Here is a 20711-nt window from a genome sequence, read left to right as displayed (position 1 = left end):
AACTAGAGGAGATTACTGCGGTGACTGTTGGTTTCTTTAAAGGTGAAATGTGTTTAATGGCGTCTTTTGCTTTCATCATTATTATGCGCAGGACAATCATTCCTCAGTCGATGTGATCGTATCTGTTAATCAATGTGACAGTTCAGTATTGTGGTCCTGTGGTTTGAAAAGCTGAGATGACAGCCACAGTTTAATTAGATTATACAGATGACTCATGAAGAGAGTCTCATGTGAGGGAATTGGTTTTAGAAATGAAGATGGATGGAGAGGCATCCTCTGCTGCTGCTAACAAAGTCATCATCCTCTTTCGTCTGAGGGATTTTGAGCCCCACTGGTGGGGTCGCATCTAGACGTGATGATGTCAGCCCAGATGCCACTTTGGAAGCGGCAGAGCAGGCTGTACGGGGTCAATAAACATTGGCGGTAAACTCCAGCTACCAGTCAGGAGTTTCCAGTGTTCTCCTCTACACAGTGGTTTGCTGCGGAGGCAACATTAAGAATGGGGACGCTATGTGAATAGATAGGCCGTTGAGAGAGCAGGCACCATGGTGGACATGGAATTTGCACAAATTTGCAATAAACCATTGTCCATCATGGGCAACAACCAGCATCCCCAGCACGGTGTATCATTAACAGACTGCAGCTACTGTCCTGCACCACTGAGATACTGAGGTTTTGTGTGAAATCTTATGCCAGTTTCTCTATAGATATTGCTCCAGAGAGGAACATTTCTCTATCTATATGATATATCCAGATGATGATCTATATGATTACTTCTTGTACTATTTTTCTGTATGGTAGCAACCCTTCAGACTACCTGCACTTTAACTTACCTCACCTAGTAAGCATTGCACACATCCTCTAACAGGGACAGGTCTTGTTAGTGATAAACCTAGACTGTCACTTCAATATTGTAGTTTCTCACGTTCTTGTTTGGTTTCATCCATCTACCTACCTACCTATCTGCATGTCTGTCTGTCGTCATGTAAAAAGCAAACCCCATAATTCAGTTGCTTGTTGCTCCACCTTTAGTAGCATTAACTTGAAGTGATCATTTCCTGTATAACTATCAGTTTCTCATGTGATTGTGGAAGAATGTTGACCTACTCAACAGTTTTGACTTTACAATCTTGCTTCAGTTTGCTGAGGTTTGAGATTTATTTATGCACAGCTCTCTTAAGGTCCTGCTTCACCATTTCAGTTAACTGGGAAATTGCAACACCTTGCTTTTGCTGTGCTTGGAATCATTGTCATGTTGCACTTTCACTAAACTTTGGCTCAGAATGCTCTGACTCTAGAATAGTTTGGTATACAGAAGAGTTCATGGTGGACTCAGTGACTCCAAGGTGCACAAAATAAGCCCAAATCATCATCCCTTCACGACCTTGCTGGACAGTTAGTATTACGTATTTGTATTTGCTGTTATTCTTTGTTCAGTTATCTTCACAAATAGAATATTCCATCCGGAGGGCATTGTTCCAGAAGTCTTGTGGTTTATTCAGTGGTTTGTACAAAGTTTGTGCAACTTTGTGAACCGAAGCCGGCTTCCATGTTCATTTTAGAAAATAGAGGCCTTCTCCTTGAAACTCTTCCAAACAAGCCATAATTGTTCAGTCTTTTTCAAAGTATTCTTGAGCATTGCACAGTCTGACCAAACTGCTTTCATAGAGGTGCTCACACAGGCTGGTAATTTGGCTAGCAGCACCCAGTTGCTTCTTATACTCTTACAGTAATTCCTGTGGAATCAGCAGTGCTCTACTGTGAAATCTTTATTACATGACTGTATCTATTCATTTCTTACCTTTCCACTTGTGGCATCAATAGATCAAAATCTAAATTTGTCCCAGACTTTGTTTTGTGACATTGTGTAAAGTATAATTTACAGATATATTTTATGTACAAACTGTGTACACATAATAAAAGGATGTTGCTGAGGGACACCGTGACTTTTCCATACGTCCCACACTCAGATGGATGTTTTATATTAGATCCCTATAAATGAGGCAAAAACTAAGAAAAAGCAAGATTCCTTTCCAACATCCGTCGACAGTTATGTTTGGTAGTGCACAGTGAGGATTCTCACAGAGCTGCTCACAGAGACACAAGCTTTAGGTTTTGAGATGTTTGTATAGGAGTATATGTTTGTGACATCTAGCAATAACATACAGTCTTCACTTCATGAGAATTTTAAAAAAAAAATGTTGTCTTGTTGTTGTTGGTGGATTTTACAGCGGTTCGTGTGTGGTTACCTGCATGTTTCATCTCTGTCACGTGGACTCAATGCTTGCTGTGCATGTGTTTCTCTCTGAGTCATCAGACCAGTTGGTGTACCCACATGCCAAGCTGGCTTGTCGTTGGCACCCAGCACTCCCCCACACTGACGGCATTTATTTAACACGAACAGTGCTCTCCTTCACTTTACTTCACGTCTCCGCTCTTCTCCAATTTCAGCTTCACGTTGACCTCGCCGCAAAAAGCCAAACGTATAAATCATAACCAGGCGACAGAGCAATGTGAAGTCAAGAACCAGTAATAGATGGAAACATAAAGAGAAGTCATCCTTCCTTTAGTCAACAGTCTGCTTTCTGATGTGTTTTCTGGCAGGCAGCCCGATCTCTCTACGAGTCTCCGCACTGCAAACTGCTCCATAAAACACAAGAACAACTCATCTTACTTTACTTCTCTAAGAATTGAACAATACAGCGTGTATTTCGCATGAAATCCAGGTAACAACTGAGACTTTAGCAGTTCACCTTAGAGTGGAAGAAATGAAAGAAAGCTTTGCTGCTAATAACCAAATCAAATTATGTTTTCATGGACTGAAAAAATTTTGAGTTGCTTTCTTAGTAAGATTAATTTAATGATGTTATTAACACATAAAGAAATGAAATATAAAGAAGTTCAAGTTAAATCAAACTGACTAACAAGTATTTATCCAAAAGGCACAATTTTGTGTGTATAACATGCAACTATTTTAGATTTTATCATTACTTTTAAATCATTGCTGAAAAATTAAAATAATTGAGCCTAAGGTCTGGTTTAGGTTTAAAACTAATCTGCTGGGTTTAGGAAAAATCAGGGTTTCAGTCAAAATTACTAATTTGATAAGGCGTGGATGCTTTCGTTAAACTGCCGAAGTTAGGGAATGATTTTCACAATTTTAAATACAAAAACACTGATTGTTGTTTAGAAACAGAAAACAAGCAGCAACCTCAGACTTTATCAGTTCAGTGTTTTATTGGCCCATCCATCCACCCTCACTGTGTTCTTATTTGTGGCTCTAACTAAAGGTGTGTGCTAAAGGTGTATGCTTACTAAAGGTCATTTGTTTGAAAGGACCGTCTCTAATTACATCTGACTGACTTATAAACCACTCGTATTTTTGTGTTGTAGGATGATGATTTCATGCAGATATTTGAACCTGTTTGTTTGATTACGATTCAGTAACATTTTTGACTTAGGCTCTGTTATACACCTGTTAGACACAGTATTTGCTGGCTAACAGAGAGTTCACACAGCATTTAGGTTCACTTTCAATGTTTTTCTCTCAAATGTGAGATTGGAGGCTCAGTTTTCTCACATTCACATGCCTTTTGGTGGGAACTGAAGAAAAGTATGGAGGTGATTAAGCATATAATGTATTGTTTAGACTAGAGACAATTGTCTTTTTTTAAATGTGTTGAGTCAAGACTTGAATAGTTTCTACTGCCAACAAAACACTAGTGAGGAGCTCAAGAGCAAAAACTGATTTACATGTTTGGTTTTTTCTTTACACTCCTACGAGCAGGTGCTTGACTGACTTACAGTTTTCTGTGTCCTTTTGGAATTATTCATTTGAATTTTGTAATCTTAACTTGTAATTGCTGATAATATTTAATGAACTAACGAACATTTATTTATATAGCACTTTTCACATACATAAAAGTCAGAATACAGAATAACAGAATAAAAATAATTAAAAACATAAATAAAAAAAGAATGCAAGCAGAAGGAAAAGGTTTTTTTAAGACTCCAAAGACTCAGCTGAACAGAGCTGGAATGGTAGACTGATCCGGAGCCTGAGTGCTAGGCTCTTCCTTAGCTTTAGTCTTATACAAGACGTTAGACAGTGAGCAACAGTGCGTTTCACAAGAAGCTGAGATAAGTAGTCTGGAGCATGTCCATTTAATGCTCTGCATGTAAGTGCGAGAATTTAAAAATGAATTCCAAAATCAACTGGGAGCCAAAAAGAATAAAATCGGTCTTATGCGAGCTTGCTTGCTGAAGTGTGTTAGGAGTCTGGCACCAGCATTTTGTATTGCTTAGAAGTGCGACAGAGATGATTTGTCTAAGCCAGTATAAAGGGCATTACAATAACTCAGGTGTAATCATACTAACGCATGAGCATTTTTCTCTAGTTCAGAGGAGGAGACTACAGCTCACAACTAAAAATGGCCTCAGTTTTGTCACAGTTTAAAACAAGGCAATTATTGGAGAGCCAATCACCAATCAGGGTGGACAGTCTATCCAGCTGGTGGGACATGAACAGCTGAATGTTATCAGCATGGAAATGATAAGAAATGCCAGAAAAAGACTGAATGATGAACGAGAACAACAAGGGACCCAGGAATGAACCTTGTGGAACCCAAAGGTTAAACAAGCAGTGTAGCAGGAGAACTTTCTCACCCTAAAAGAGGAAGTCCTTTCAGATAAATAGGAGGAAAATTAGTCTAGTGCTGAGCCAACCAAAACTTTAAGCCTATTAAGTAAAAGATTGTGGTCAACGGTATCAAAGGCTGCACTGAGGTCAAGCAAAATGAGCACAGAACAATTTCCTGCATCAGATACCATTACAAGATGATCACAGAGACTGAAAAGAGCAGTTTCAGTGGAGTGTCAGTCCGTCAAACAGTCCAAAAATAATGAATCAGACTGTATGTATGAATAATGACCTCAGTGTATCTCCATTCCTTATACTTTCAAATTAATGTCTAAAAGGGTCCCTGCTCTTATACCAGAAGTATCACACCTGCGATGCTGTCACCTCTGTTTGAGTATTCATTTTATCCATTTTTGTCATCAACTATTCAGGTCTTAATGTTCCTGTCTGCTTCTGCCTTCATCGGACTGTTAAATCATAAGAATTAAACACATTATAATGGTAGCACTTGAGTAATTAGTAGGTAATGCATGCCAGAGTGATCCAGGTGGCTGAAGCTGAGGAGCATAGTAATGAAAAGGAAAATCTGCACTAATGACACTTGGGATTTTTTTTTATTTTAGTTTATTATTTTTAACAGACTGAAGCAGTTTGCATCCACTTAAAGTGACAAAGTTTTCTAGCCAGTTTTAGAGCTCAATTTGCCGTGAGGTTGTTCCTCTGCCATCACGGTTTACTGAGAGACATTTCCTCAAGGCTAGCACCATGTGATTGCTCTGTAGGGACACTCAGCCCAATCTCTTTTTCAAATACATACTTTATCTCTTCTAAAAGATGGTTTACAGTCTGTCTGAGCTGCCGTGTTGCAAATCAAATATGTTTATACCTAATCTGAACAGCCAATAAAACATCCTGGGTACCTGTTTAAAATAGGGAAAGACAGTCTATACTTTCAGGCAGCATCTCTATGTTGTTGCTCATGAACAGTGCCAATAGTTGTAGGACAAACAAAAAAAATGGGAAAGCACAAACCTTGAGACCTCACTCACCCTCACAGTGCTTTCAATCATGCCACAAAATTGGTGTTAACATCAGGTTGTCAGTTTCAGGAAGTTGCTGAACAGTCAAACACAGACACCCCTAATAGGACATCAGAAATATGTCGAGGTAGGAGTGATTTCCAGAATCACCATCTGACAAGCAGTTCATACAAAGAAGAAGAAGAAGCCTTTTTCTGTGTTCTTTTGTCAAATGCTGTGGGCATGACCAGCGGTATATGGACAACCTGTGTTTTTGGTCTTGTTGCTACAGGATTCAATCTTTCAGCATGACAATTCCCTTGTGTACAAACCTGGAGCCATTAACAAGTTGTTTTTGAGCATGATGTCTGGCCTTCACACAGCCCTCACCTCAGAGCCCTCACCTCAGCCTAACCCATTACCTTTGGGGTGAACTACCGGACAAACTTTGGCAGCCAATATCTCACCAATCTTCCTGCGGCTGATTGAAAGAAACCTTCTTCAGGCAGGGCCGAAAACCTGAAACCAGAAGTCTGGATGATTGTAGTAGCTTTTATTAATGCTATCCAAGGCTCACAGCTGTGGAAATTCACCATCCTCTTTTAAATGTGTTTATTAAAACTCATTATTTGATGGAATTTTCCAAACTAGTTCTCACCTTCTTAGATTGTTCTTGAAAGTAGCTATTACTTTTAATTATGGGTGTATCTGTTTATAAACAAATACACTGGTGCATATGTGGAAAGCATGTGGAGCTGTACAAACACAGTATTTGAAACATATTTTGGAAAAATATAAACATAAATAAAACCTAAAGACCTTTATTTCTCATTTTCTTCCAGGTTGAAGAGGAGGAAGAAATCGGATATGCCGAAGGAAACGCAGAAAGTGAGTTGAGGAAATAACTGATATTTGATTTTCAGTTTAAAAAGGAGCAAAGTAACACTCTCCCTACTTTTCCACTATAGTCCATTTTGCCTTCTTTCATAAAGCCAGCAGTCGACTCAGTCTAGCATTTCATCACAAAATGTTTCATCTCAGTAAATGCCAAGTGTCATGTAACCATTTTTCACCACAATGAACCGCTCCCTGCAGCCCTGTGTGTGTGTGTGTGTGTGTGTGTGTGTGTGTGTGTGTGTGTGTGTGTGTGTGTGTGTGTGTGTGTGTGTGTGTGTGTGTGTGTGTGTGTGTGTGTATATATCAGCACTGCTCTACATCAACAGTATTGATTGTGTAATGCAAGGGGAGGCTCGCCTGTTGATTCACTGTCGCCACTAAGACCTGATGTTTATCTCGTTAGCCAACAGTACAAATTATTTTCATTATTATGTTACTGGTATGATTCTTGCTACCAACCCAGCCATGGGGAAACCGTGCGCCAGTGTACTCACGATAAATGAGGAGGGTTGCGTCAGGAAGGGAATCTGGCGCAAAGTCTTTGCCAAATCACACATGCAGCTCATCAGAAATGTGACTTCTGTAACAGATCAGTCGGGCCCTGGGTTAACGACAACCATCCCCTGTGCTGTTTTCAAACAGGGTGGAACTGCTGGCCAAAGGCAAAGGGGGGGCCTTTTCAGAGACAGGAAGAGGAAAGGACAGGAAGGAATAAGAGGAGGTTGAGAATAGGAACTTTATATTTAGTGACTGATGTAGTACATGGAGACATGCAGAGGGTTAGTGACAGAAGAAGATGCTAGGGACAGGATGGAGGCAGATGATCCCCTGTGCAACCGAAAGAAGAAGATTTTTGCCACCACTTGATATTTTTTATTTGGATTTAACAGTTTTTTTTCAGTGATTCAGCCACAAGAGTTATAACTATTAGTGAGCTGTGCCTCCATGAAGCATGAATTTACCAGAATGATGTCATTGCAATTGCCAAAATCATACGGTGGATAAACTGTGCAAAAGCAGTATGTCTGAGCGCACCTGTATTTACTGCTTGATAAAGTTAGAAGGTTACAGCTTCTGTTTCATGTAAACAAACTGCCGCTGTTTACAAAATGTTTTTCCTCGGAAAACTAAACAGGAAATATTAAAATGCACAAGTCAAACGGTCATAAATTCAAAAGCAAATGCAAATGCTTATTGCTTTAACTCTGTGCACAAGTATTGCTCACAAAACCATTCCTACTTAGCATTCGGGGTAATGCATGGGGAAACTGTAAATATGTTCTTGATTAAAATTCTGTGGTAGGGTGTAACAACAGAACACACACCATCAGCCAATCACAAAAGGAGGAAAAACACAGGAAACGAATCAACCACACACAAAGGGAGTCTCACCCCGATTGCACATGCTCGATTCCTCTCCTCATGAATTAGTCCCCTTAGGGGAGAAACGGACAACGAGAGATGTTGTCAGCTAAATAAACTGTGCCATTACATGTTTTGTTATTACTGCTGCTGTATTGCATGATTTCAGTGCTCAGAGCATGTTTTATATTTATGGACACTTTTAATTAAGCCTGCATTGCTTAAAAAAAAAGGTCTTTAGGTTTACTTGTGATGATCAAGGTCAGGTTAGGAGGACAGAAAATGGGCCTCAGAGACAGAAGTACAAGTATATGGGTGAGTGGTTCTGAACCACATGTTAAACTGTGATTTTCTTCCCTCTGACAGGTTATTCTACAGAACAGAAGAAACCAAAGGTCATCTTCATGATGGGTAAGAGCTGACAACATGGGCACACACGATGATAGCAAGCAGCTGCTGATTGTTCATCAAGCTGCTAGTTAATAATTCACTCACACACACACAAACAAGTCAGACTAGGGAGGAAGTGACAGATATCTTCATCTTACTTGTGTCTGTCAGTAGAAAACAACCCATTTAGACTGATGCATGTCTACAGTACTTAGAGTTCAACAGCGGTTTGACATTTAGCAATTTATTAGGCCCATATAGCCTAAATAAGTCCTCCTTTCAGAGAAATTATGATGATGGAAAGCATGAAGTCTAACGTTACTGATTTGCATATAATTGTACTCTTGGGGCCATTTTCTCCAATGGTGAGAAGACCCAGATCCAGGACTCACAGGCAGATTTAAATAATGAAAGGCAGGCCTTAACTGGCTCCAAAAATTACACGAAGTACAAAAAAGGGGGGAAAAAAAACAAGAATCTACATAAAGGGCCACGAGAAGCCTGGAAAGGGAGATGCTGACACGCTGGAAACAAACAGGGGGAAAAGAAAAGTGAACAACAAGATTAGATATGATTGAAGAATGACACATATTTGGGAACAATCAGGAAATCAGAAGGATGACAAAGAGAAGTTAAAACACAGGAGACACAACGGGATGAATTACCAAAATAACACTGCAAAAAACAAATTAAAATTAAAATTAAAGGAACATTTTCAAAAACACATCAGATCTTAATGAGGAAAAAAACATCATGATGTAGCAGGCTCGTCCATTTTGCTGAAATGATTTTTTGCGCAGTGTTAATTGCCCTCTGCGCCCTGTATGCTGTTTCATCTCCATCAGAGACACTATAGCCAGCTCTGCATCCCCGTTTTTGTTTCCTCTCCGTACGCCATCTGCATCACTTGCTGTTCGCAACAGTAACCGCCCGGAGGTCTCACAAACTCGGGTGGGATACTGTCGGTCCAATCAGAAGTAAAATCCGGGTTCAGGCATATGCCGATGTCTATTAGTTCCTGATGACTAAAAGTGATTAGTGCAATGCAGAAAGATGCAACAAAAGACATAAAAAACACAGAAAGGTGCAAAGTAGTAGGAGCGCTGTGCAGCTGCATACGTCCGTATGAGCTGCCATCTAGAAAAAAAAATAATAGTAATGTCCCAGACGTGTTTTACTGGATTTAGATTAGGTAAGCATGCAGTCAGTCAGTGCTATCAATTCTTTCATCCTTCAGGTACTGTCTGCGCACTCTCGTCACCTTAAGCTGGGAATTATGGTGCACCAGGATGAACCCAGCACACACTGCAGCATTGCACGGTCTGAGGATTTCATCCTCATACCAGCTAGGTTGTTGTTGCCGACCTGTAGAGGTCTGCTTCCATGGTGACCCACCACCAAACCTGTCATGCTAATGATTTTACAGGCAGCATAACGTTGTCCACGCCTTCATCATCGTATAATTTAAAGTGTTTTAATGCCCATGTTGTTGTGATTTGGTGCTATATAAACATTTTTTATTGTGCCGGACTCCATGTGCTGTTCATCTGCTCTCTGCAGCATGACATAGATTTCATTTTTTTAAAAAGTAGTGCATGCATTATTTTTGTAGAATAAGAGAAGTTTATATTTTTTTGTCACCAAACAGAATAATTAACTGCACAAATTGGTTAATATTAACTAGGTTAAGATTGCCAAATGTAGGGATTCACTGTTTTTTTTTAATCTGGTTTATAACCACAAAGTATATGAACCCAATATTATCTGTGTCAAAGACAATATATCTGATGGATGCTGTTAACCATGTTGTTAATCAATTAATGGATTCGGATCATGTTAATACAAGCAAAAACGATCACGTTAACCAGTGGAAATGGTGCTTATAAGTTGCCAATCTCCCCCATGTGGAACAACCAATATATTTGTCAGTATTTTTTTATTAACTTGAATCTGCATTGTGACTCTAAAGGCAGCTATCAGATCAATCTCGTGCACAAATATATACGCCATCTAAGTAATATTTGTCACGAAATAGAAAAATGCATCACCGCTGCTTCCAATTTGTGCTCAGTGTTGCTTCCAGCCCCTAGAGGAAGACGTTTTCAGTTTTTTGTGATCAATTAGTATGCTGTGACAGTACAGTGAGGCACTGTGGCTCAGTCTGCTAATTGAAGACACGACAGACCTGCAGGTTAATTAGAGATCTGGGACATACAGACCCTCCATTAACCACCGTCAACCCTGCTACCATGGAAAAACACTAAAGATACGGTCACCAAAAGGTTATTTAATCAGTAGTCTGAGTGTGTATGTGTGTGCGCTCTCTGTCACACCCATATATCAGTGCTAAAATCCCTTTTCATGGACTCTCAGGACAAATCCAGACTGATCTGAATTAACACCAGTTTGTCGGAGGATTTGAAAAACAGACGCTGAGCCAGACCAAAAGCTTTTTCACAGCAGCAGCAGATAATTGGAGGAAAATGTCACCCACAAATGCAACAAGCGTCACCTACACTCAGATGTGTCTCCCGAACAAATTTTATACCATATAATGAGAGGTCAGCCAATCAAGATAACATTTAGGATTTCACTCCATTTATAACAATCTGCAATTGTGCTGTCAGGAAAAGAAAATAGAAAGTCTAATTTATTAAAACAGAAGTTATGTTACAGTTTGGATTTCGCATCTCATCTTTTTTCACAGCATCCATTTATTCTGATGTTACTTCCTGCTTTAAGATTAGCAGTTATCCTCAAGCTTACAGGGAATACAAGCAACTTGAAAATCATTTAAATCCTATATATATTTAAAAACAGAATAAAGAGGGAAAATTTGAAAACTGAGTAATTGGGTTTTTTGTTTGTTTGGTTTTTTTGTATTTGTGCCATTTTAATTTGATGCCAGCAGCATGTTTCAAACAAAAGCTGGAGTAGGAACAGCAAAAGACTAAATAGGTTAATAAGTAACATTATTGCAGATGAAATGAGCATCCGTCATTATTCTGTAACAGACTGCATGGACACGCTATAAAGCCAGTAAGACGTCAGGGATATCAATCTATCCAGTTAGAAAACAGAAACGACTGCCTGTTTTGGTGCAAGTCAACATGATAACAAGTTAAACAACAAGGCAACCCCCAAAAAGTGAATGGTTTTGCAGAGCAATGTTAACAGAGCATTGCTCTGTGATTGACTGTGATGCCCTTATGACTGATTTTTCTCTAGTTTTCCTTTATGATCATTGTCACTTCTGGCATGTGACTGTTGAGATAGTGGATGGTATCCTGGAGGATCTTTTCACAGACCCCGATCAGCGAATCAGTGAGCTCCTGGACCGTTCTATTCAATTCAGTTCAATTATATTTTTATAGTACCAAATCACAACAGGAGTCTTTACCTCTGAGGTAACAATCAAACGGCCCTCTTTGAGCAAGCACTTGGCGACAGTGCTTTCTAACAGGAAGAAACCTCAGGGAGGGGTCGGGGGCCGAGGAGAGTCTGTGGCACTATTTGACAGCGTCCACTGCACCAATGCATGACATCCCAGAGGTTCTCTGTATACTTCATGTCTACAGAACTTGAGGGCCAGTCAATGGCGTCTATGCCTTGATCATCTAAAGAGGAGCACACTAGCAAAAAGAAGAGAAAAACCATCTGATGTGCTATTAACACAGTTCAGAAGCATCTGTCACAAATACGTGAAGGCATCATTAATGCTGAACGATATATACAGTTTTTAGTTTACTGCCATCCAGACAGTGTCTGTTTTGCATCCTTCTTATTTCTATTATTTGCTTTTTTTTATTAGCACATTGCTGAACCACATTCTGCAAGTATTTCACAGCATTGGCCCTTAGAGAAGTCTATGACATGTCGCACACCGTCCACAGTTGGTGCATTTGAAACAAAAACTATCACAATGACTGAACTGTTGAGCAGCTGAAATCATTTATTTAGCAGTGTGGAAGACACACTCACAGGAGCTGAAGTCCTCAGTTCCCAGATAGACACTTACTGAACTATGTATTAAATTCAGTTTAACAGCACAGACACCCTAAAAGAAGAGGTGATGCAGCACACTGAGAAATCGACTCCTTTCCCCATTTTCATGATCATCACAAGGATAAGTTCAAAATGAGCATGTTTTTTAAAAGAAAGACAACCACCTTTGAAATGCTGTTTTTTAGGTCTAGATTTCATTTTTAAAGAATTCTAGAATTTAAATCATTTAGAAATCACTGCCTTCTGTTTATATTTACATTTTACACAGCATCACAACTTTTTTCTGGCTGGCAGCTGTTGAATAAAACCAGCACCATTCTTGTCTGATCTCTCTCATATCTTTTACCACCCACTGTTCTGCCTGCAGGTTGCTCATAGTGTTGTGTCAAGCAATTCACAAAGTAGCAGGAGCTCTGTGAACCCTTATGAATATGAGCATGTCATGCATGTATGAAAGGCAGCTGACATGTTTCATTTTTTATTTGTTTGTTTTTTACTTTATTTTTTTAAAAAGAACACACTGATATGAAAATAAAACACAGCACTGTCTGCGAGGGAAATCTTCCGTCAACCTTTCCAGGCGACTTTTCTGCAATATAGGAACTCAGATTTATTTTTCCAGTTGTTTCTGGACCACATCAGTAAGTTGTGGGCTGGAAAAATGAGCTGAAAAATGCTGAATTAGTCTGTAAGCATCAGAGCATCATTACAAGTGATTGCTTTCATGTGTTAGATTCATTGTTACTTACTGTGGGTTTGAAACCCTCGTCTTTATTCCTCTCTCAGTTCATGGAAATTTAAAGCTTACTTCACTGTGGAGGGTGATGTCGGTGTTCCAGCAGTTTCCAGTTCATGGCAGGCTTGAGCCTTAGTGACAGGGTGACAGTTTGGGTCTTCTTCCACACCTTGGCAGAATAACGTTGTTGGAACTGATCTCTGAATCTGCAATCTCTTTAGAAGCGGCTCTGCTGAGTTTCTGGAATGGCATTCCCAGACCCTGAACCTCAGAAGCTTTTTGATGGCTGCCAAAAGCATTGACTCGAGATGCAATTAGCAAAGGTGCATTTAACCAAATAAGCAGGCTTGGTTGTCATATTTTGCAGCAGTCACTGATGGGACTATTCTAGAGCTTGGATCCAAGTAAGAACAGCAGTAGTTTGGACAGTGGACAATTGTAATCTCCTTGCAACTGAAATTAGTTGCTCTAACTAACTGCAACCAGTTGCCGAATGAAAAGAAATTCAGTGTAATCATTGGGATGCTTATATGACTTTAAAATGGTCTAATATTTTTCTTTATTTTCTGTCATTAAATGCTGCTACAATGATGGATGCTCATATTTAACATGGTCAAATCATGCAAAGCGACCACAGAGAAGAGAAGAGAAGAAGAAAGTCATGGAGCTGCATATTACTTTAATTGGTCCCCATAATGTTTTGCCATTAACAATATTAACCCATTTATTCTGCTGTATTTTCAGCAGTTGTAGATTTTTAAAGAGTGCTTTCAACACCCAAGCTGTCCAGCACTTCCCTTCAAGAAACAACTGCAGGGACGAAAGGTTTTCTTTCCTGCCCCGTCAGATGTCATTCCAACTTTGAAAATACTGACTCAAGACTGCGTGACGCAGCTTGATGACTCCTCAGTTCTACATGAAAGTGTTGTAGCCTTTCACCATCCCCGTCTCCTCCTTTTATCATCCAGCTTCAATGAAGCTGCTGCTGCTTCAGGGGAGATACAGGTTATCTGTCAGACTTATTAGGGGCTAAAAAAGGCTATCTCCCTGTTCTCAGAAATCATGATGACAACACCAGAGTGTCTTTACAGTGAGCATATCAAGCTTTTCCTTAATTTCGCTCACATTCTGTGCTACAGTGTTGGATGCTCATTTGAAAATCGATAAAATCTTAAATATTGAGGCTAGTGTATGTACAGGTAAACCCATTGGGCCAAAAGCTAACAGTGCCAGTTTTTTTTTTTTTTTTTTCAGTTTTTTCCCATATGAAGTTACTTCAAAGGGCAGCCAATCAGAATAAAGTTTTCTTAAAGAGACAGTACACCTAAAGCGGGCAGGGGGAGCTATAAACCTGCTTGTTTTGGACAATGGATGAGGTACAATTTAGGAAAAACAATTTGAACAGTTAATCATGTAAAGCTTCTCTAGTAGAGTCGAGGAATAAAAAAGTAGAGCTGGAAGTTAATTAGGACTAATTTAAGAAATAAGCTAGGGGGAAATTGTAATAACACCAATTGCAATCTGCCATTTGCTGGTCATATTTATGCTTCATATTTCATGTTTCCTTTGTTCTAAATTAGTTATATAATAGTATAAAACTAGTGTTATTAATTAGCACCAATTAGAAAAATTCCAAAGATAACAATTTGACAGGCATAAAATAGTATTTTTGCACCAACCAGGTGATTCCCAAAGAGCTATTACCTGAAAACTTGGCATAACTCAGCATAGTGTGCAGTGGATCTTTAAAAGAATCTGAGGAAACTAGACAAGTGGAGGAAATAAGAAGAGATGGCAGGCCTAAAAAGAACTATCAGCAGATTAACAGTATCTGAAAGTCATGTCCTTAAGATTTTTTTCTTTAAAGACACAGAACCTGAGAGATTTATCTGATCCTTAAGTTGATCCATCTATCGTTCACTGAAGCCTCAAAGATATGGTCTTGGTGGGAGCGTGGCTTTCAAGAAGCCATTCTTAAGTGAAACAAAGAGAAAAGACTGAGATGTGTCAGGTGACACAAGAACTGGACTGAAAATCAGTGGCAACAGGTCTGATGGAGCGATGATCCATTGGTTGAAGTGCTCATCAGTATGTACAGAGAAGGAGAGAGAGGTACAACAGTGAGTGTCTACAGCCATCTGTAAAACAAGGTGGAGGCTCTGTCATAGTTTGGGGCTCCATTTCAGCCAGTGGTGTTGGTGAAGTTATCAAAAGTGATGGAATTATGAATGTAGAAAAGCATTGTCAGATTTTGATCCAACATGCAATGTCATCTGTTAAGAGTCTGATTGGAAAACATGGGTGTCCTTTTCTAAGAGTACATATCAGGTCAGGTTTGAACTTTTGTTCTTTTGTATAATTCGGCCTTTTGTTTATATTGATGCTAAACCTGTCCACCTGCCACATGCTGCTAAGAATTAAACACTTGAGAAGCAATAAAATGAGGCAGAATACAGTCATTAAACAAAAAGATAAAAGTCACTAATGAAGGCACTTACGTTTTGTTAATTAAAAGTCGTTGGGTACAGATGCACCTTCTGTAAATTAGCAAAATCTCCAAGCTCCCTTCAAGTTTAATGTGGATTTACCTCACCAAATGCCTTGCATGGTAATTTGTGACTTAAAAATTCTTCTTGTGACAGATGGTTCATCTGATCACCTGCCAAGTATTTTTGGAAGTGGGTCCCTTTAAAATACAAATTTTCCTCATATAGATGGTAAGAATCCACCAGCTACGTGCTACATACATCGCTGCGCTGACTGCTCGCCAACTTTCAAAGCTCCTCAGTTTGCAGCTTGATTTTTTCCCCTCTTTGGTGCTCTTTACATTCTATAGATCAATCCTGTGATTGTCTGAAGTGAGCGCGAAGTTAGATGGTGAGAGCCAATGATCTGTCAAGAATATTTGAAAAAGTGCCTGGCTTTTTGGCGAACAATTTCTAAGAACTACTTTCCAGATGGTTTGGTGTAACAAACCATCTGCTGCATCGGGTTACCCAATCCAAAAGTGTTCTGCAGAAGTGCTACAGGGGAAAAAAAGCAGTGAAATACTAATGTGAGCTTTTACTTAAGCCATTTTCCCTCCATTTCTATCTTTTCGTCTTATTCCACCATGCTCTCTGACTTCCATCTCTCTTTTTTATTTCCCCTCTCTGCAGAAAATTACCATTTGCCCTTGTAATCAGATTTGCATTTAAAAAGTGAAAAACCTGCTGGTAGTGTGTGATGCAACAGTGGTAATTTTGCACTTAGTGGGACTGACTGGAAACAAGTGTTATGGTGTTAGAGGATGCCATTAACAAGCAGAAACCACCCTGCTGAAGCTAATGAAGAAATTTCTAATGATATCTTTTTTTTCCCCTTAAGGGTTTACAGACTTAATTAGAGAATCAGCTGATTAAACAGTCAGTCAGGTAATCAGCAAGGCACAGAAGATTAATTGATAGCCTACACTACCAGTCAAAAGTTTGGACACACCTTCTCATTTAATGGTGTCTATTTATTTTCATGACATTGTAGATTCTCACTAAAGGCATCAAAACTATGAATGAACACTTTTGTTTACTACGTAATTCCATAAAAGTGTGAAATAACTCAAAACATGTTTTTTATTTTAGATTCTTAAAAGTAGCCACCCTTTCCTTTGATTACCACTTTGCACACTCTTGGCATCCCCTCGATGAGCTTCATGAGGTCGTCACCTGAAATGGTTTTCCAACAGTCTTGAAGGAGTTCCCAGAGATGCTGAGCACTTGTTGGTCCTTTTGCCTTCACTCTGTGGTCCATCACATCCCAAACCATCTCGACTGGGTTTAGGTCAGGTGACTGTGGAGGCCAGGCCATCTGGTGCAGCACTCCATCACTCTCCTTCTTAGTCAAATAGCCCTTACACCATTCTTTGTGTTTTTTGGCCCAAACAAATTTCTTCTTCTTGTTGCTTTTCCTTAGTTGTGGTTTCTTAGCAGCTGTTTGACGGTAAAAGCCTGATTCACGCAGTCTCCTCTGAACAGTTCATGTAGACACGTATCTGCTACTGGAACTCTGTCACATTTATCTGAGCTCTAATCGGAGGTGCTGTTAACTTGTGATTTCTGAGGCTGGTGACTCGGATGAATTTATCCTCAGCAGCAGTGGTGACTCTTGGTCTTCCTTTCCTGGGGCGGTCCTCTTGTGAGCCAGTTTTGTCGTAGCGTTTGATGGTTTTTGCGACTGCAATTGGGGACACATTTAAAGTTTTAGCAATTTTCCGGACTGACTGACCTCCAGTTCCTAAAGTAATAATGTAGATGTCATTTCTCTTTACTTAACTGATTGGTTCTTGCCATAATATCAATTCTAACAGTTGTCAAATAGGGCTGTCAGTTTGCAGTACTTCCAACAAAGAGTGGCTACTTTGAGGAATCTAAACTATAAAAAATATTTTTGAGTTAATTATTCATTTTTTCTTTGCTACATATTTCCATATATCTTCCTTCATATATTTGATGTCTTCAGCATCCATCTACATTGCAGAAAGCAGTAAAAATAAAGAACACCCACTAAATGAGAAGGTGTGTCCAAACATTTGACTGGTAGTGCATGTAATTTAACACATAAAGAATATAAATTCCAGAGGATTGTGTTTGTTTTATTCATCTTTGCTCGTTTTACAAATAGCTCCACATGGGCTAAAATCCCATGTCTATACACACAACCATGATCTGATGTGAAAACACAATGTATAGATTTGTATTTCTATTTGTAGAATGGTTAAAATAATGCAAGAACATTTTTCATTCTCAGTAATCATCGACAGAAGTGAACAGATAAATCATGTCAATATTTTGAGGAAAAACTCTGCACTCAGTCCATTCTTCTTCTAAACTGATCGAGTTTCTTAACATTACCTATTAATGCTTCAAGAATTGGAAACATTATTTAGCAGGGCTGTATCTGTCTTTGCCTTGTTTTGTGTTTGTCGTTTTCATCTCTGTCTGCTTCCACCTCTCTCTCTCTAATTTATTCCATCTGTCACTTTGGCTCTTACCGCGGACGCCGCTGTGACAGTGCTGTTCACACATGGTAGGATGGTTTGGGCATCTCAAATCTCAGCCTCTACCAAACTGAGCGTTAGCAGAGAAACCAGAAACAGAATTCAAACATGCCAAAGCACACAAAGCTGCAAATTCACCCTTTACTCATGTTTTTTTTTATGTTTCTGTTTAGGTTTAGATTATATAGATTAAAAAAAAGAAAGAGTGTGACTCTTTATAATTCTGCTGTGTTCTATCAAATCCACATCACATTATGTTATCACACTCATTTCCTGCTCCACATTTTTAGTGCTGGACTAAACTGTAGTTTTGCATGATGCAGTTTAAAGTAATCCTCTCGACCAAGCTGTTTCAGCTCCATTTAAGCCAACTTTATTTTGATTAGCTGGTTTAAACAGCAGCTGTGCTCGCACCCAGAACTCTGCGCCTAAGATGACCATACAGGCCAACTAGCCAACAACTGGAGACATGTCAGATATGATTTTAAAAAATGCTTTGTCACTGCTCCCAGTGTGACACCCAGTGCACCCCATACATTCTTAAAAACTCGTTCTGAGAAGAGACAACAGAGTGACCCTAGGAGGACACTATGGAGCATCTCATGCTCACAAACACCTTAATTTAAGGATTTCTTATTTCCTAACAAAGCTCAGTAACCAGGATCCTGCACACATCAATATAACATCATCTATACTGTGAAAAGTTATGCAGATAATATCACTTGTGCCCAAATATGCTCTCAGTTTGGATCAGGCGGCAGCCCGTGAGGCTACAGGTTTGATAAAATTGCTTTATTTTTTTATCAAATTTGTAATTAGTTGAACAAGTGACATGTTTTTTCTTAAAGTCATGCATCAGTTTGTTTGTTTTTTTAACTAATAATTCTATATATTACTCCTTCTCAAAGCTCAGGAAATAATCCAGCCTCAAAGGCTGGTTTCGAATATATCTAAAGACATTTTCATTTATGCAAGCTGTTCGAGTGCACCCTAAAAGCATGGAAATGTTTAACATGGCTGGAGTGCACACTGTGACACCTACTAAGAAAATGAAGTGAAAGTAAGAAGGAAAGTAAGACACTTCCCAAAGCTGTGACATTTAAACTGGGTTAATCTAGATGATGTTCTCAGTGATGAAACGGTCTTCACACTCAGACAGTTCGCAGCTACAGCAGGGGTTTGACTTGCAAGACGAACTAACTAGAAGAGCCACTAACAAGCTTCTCAAGGATTTCTGGGTCATTATTTTACATCCTGGTGGAGGTGTCTGTGCAGCGTATTGAGCCTGGTGAAATAAATGAAGGCGGTGTTTATGTTCTGAATGAATCCCTAGCCCTTCCTCCTTGATTTCTTTAGGGAGCTCTCTGATTTCAGTCGTTCCCCACCTTGCGAGCCTCACCTCGCTCATATCTGTCCGTGCTCTCTAAGGAAATGGTGATGAGCGCACTTGTTTTTGAATTCAACTCGAGTTGAATAATGATGAATATGAAGCGCATCCTGAGTTTTATTACTAGGCTCAAGGCTAGCGCTGATAAATGACTGCTTCACAGTTTCACGGCCACGTTATACAATTATACCTGCAACAACACCTGCGAGCATCACAGCAAGCCATCAAACACAGAAAGTGGCGGTATGTATTCTGACCTTAAGAAGTGAAAGCAGCTAAGATGTGATTACTAAATGAAAGCTGATTGGTTAAAATAAAAAAAAGTTTAATTCCCACTTTGATTTATGTTTCTCTGAATATAATGCTTTGTATGTTTGTTCTGCCTGTTCAAGCACTCCACATTACTCTTTACTTTTTTTTTTTAAAGTATGCAGTGCTTTCCTTATTTACTCCTTGTTGAAAGTAATTGTTATATTACCTCTGCATCACTCTGCAAATTGCAAATTTATTTCTGCACAAACCCCTGTGTTAATGAGGAGGGCATACAGATGATCTTTCTTTTATTATGCTGCTTAAATGTTATTGCGATGCTAACAGCAAAGTCAGTGAAAACAGCTCCTAGAGGACTTCACAGAAAAATGCAGAAATAATTTTACCTTCCATTTTCCTTCTTAATAAATTTAATTTAATTTATTATTTATCTGTTTATCTAGTCTGTTGTTATTGTTTTCTCTTTGTTCTTTAACTGTACCTCCTTTCAGACACACACACAAACACTTATTGTCCATTTCCTATCATCTCCCTCCTTCATATTCTTCTGTCATCTTTCAATTTCCTCCTCGTCATCCTCTTCTCACAGGAGGTTAGTCTCAGTGATCACTTGACCGCGAGGATATGGCCTTATTTCCGCTTGTTTCTCTCTCTCTCTCTCTCTCTCTCTGTGTGTCTCAGGTGGTCCAGGCTCAGGTAAGGCTCTGCAGTGTGAGCGGATGGAGGAGAGGTTCGGCCTGCGTCGCGTCACGCTGGGTGACCTGCTCTGCAGCGAGCTGCAGTCTAACAGCGATAGGGGGCGCTACCTGCGGGACGCACTCGAGAGAGGAGAACAGTTGCCTGAGGTCAGTGTGGCAGTCCAGAGTGAAACAAGCAAATAATGAGGGGATTACTGAAGCTCACAAAGCCTAGAATTATACACTGATTTGACTTTACATTGTTTTCATTTGTAAAAGTCACATTTTGCATTATTA

General features: G+C 39.4%; 1 protein-coding gene across 1 annotated transcript in view; it reads left to right on the top strand.

Annotated features, from left to right (window-relative positions):
- The window catches only part of ak5 (adenylate kinase 5), a 108025-nt gene that overhangs the window by 60830 nt on the left and 26484 nt on the right, over window positions 1-20711 (top strand). Inside the window, exons 9-11 of the mRNA XM_031731012.2 lie at window positions 6501-6546; window positions 8284-8328; window positions 20419-20582. Of these exons, the coding sequence (XP_031586872.2) occupies window positions 6501-6546; window positions 8284-8328; window positions 20419-20582 (255 nt within the window). The remainder of the gene's footprint in view (window positions 1-6500; window positions 6547-8283; window positions 8329-20418; window positions 20583-20711) is intronic.

Source organism: Oreochromis aureus, linkage group 18, assembly GCF_013358895.1.
Source record: "Oreochromis aureus strain Israel breed Guangdong linkage group 18, ZZ_aureus, whole genome shotgun sequence".
NCBI lineage: Eukaryota > Metazoa > Chordata > Actinopteri > Cichliformes > Cichlidae > Oreochromis > Oreochromis aureus.
Note: the sequence above shows the minus strand (reverse complement) of the source record. Positions and strands in the feature narration are given on the sequence as shown.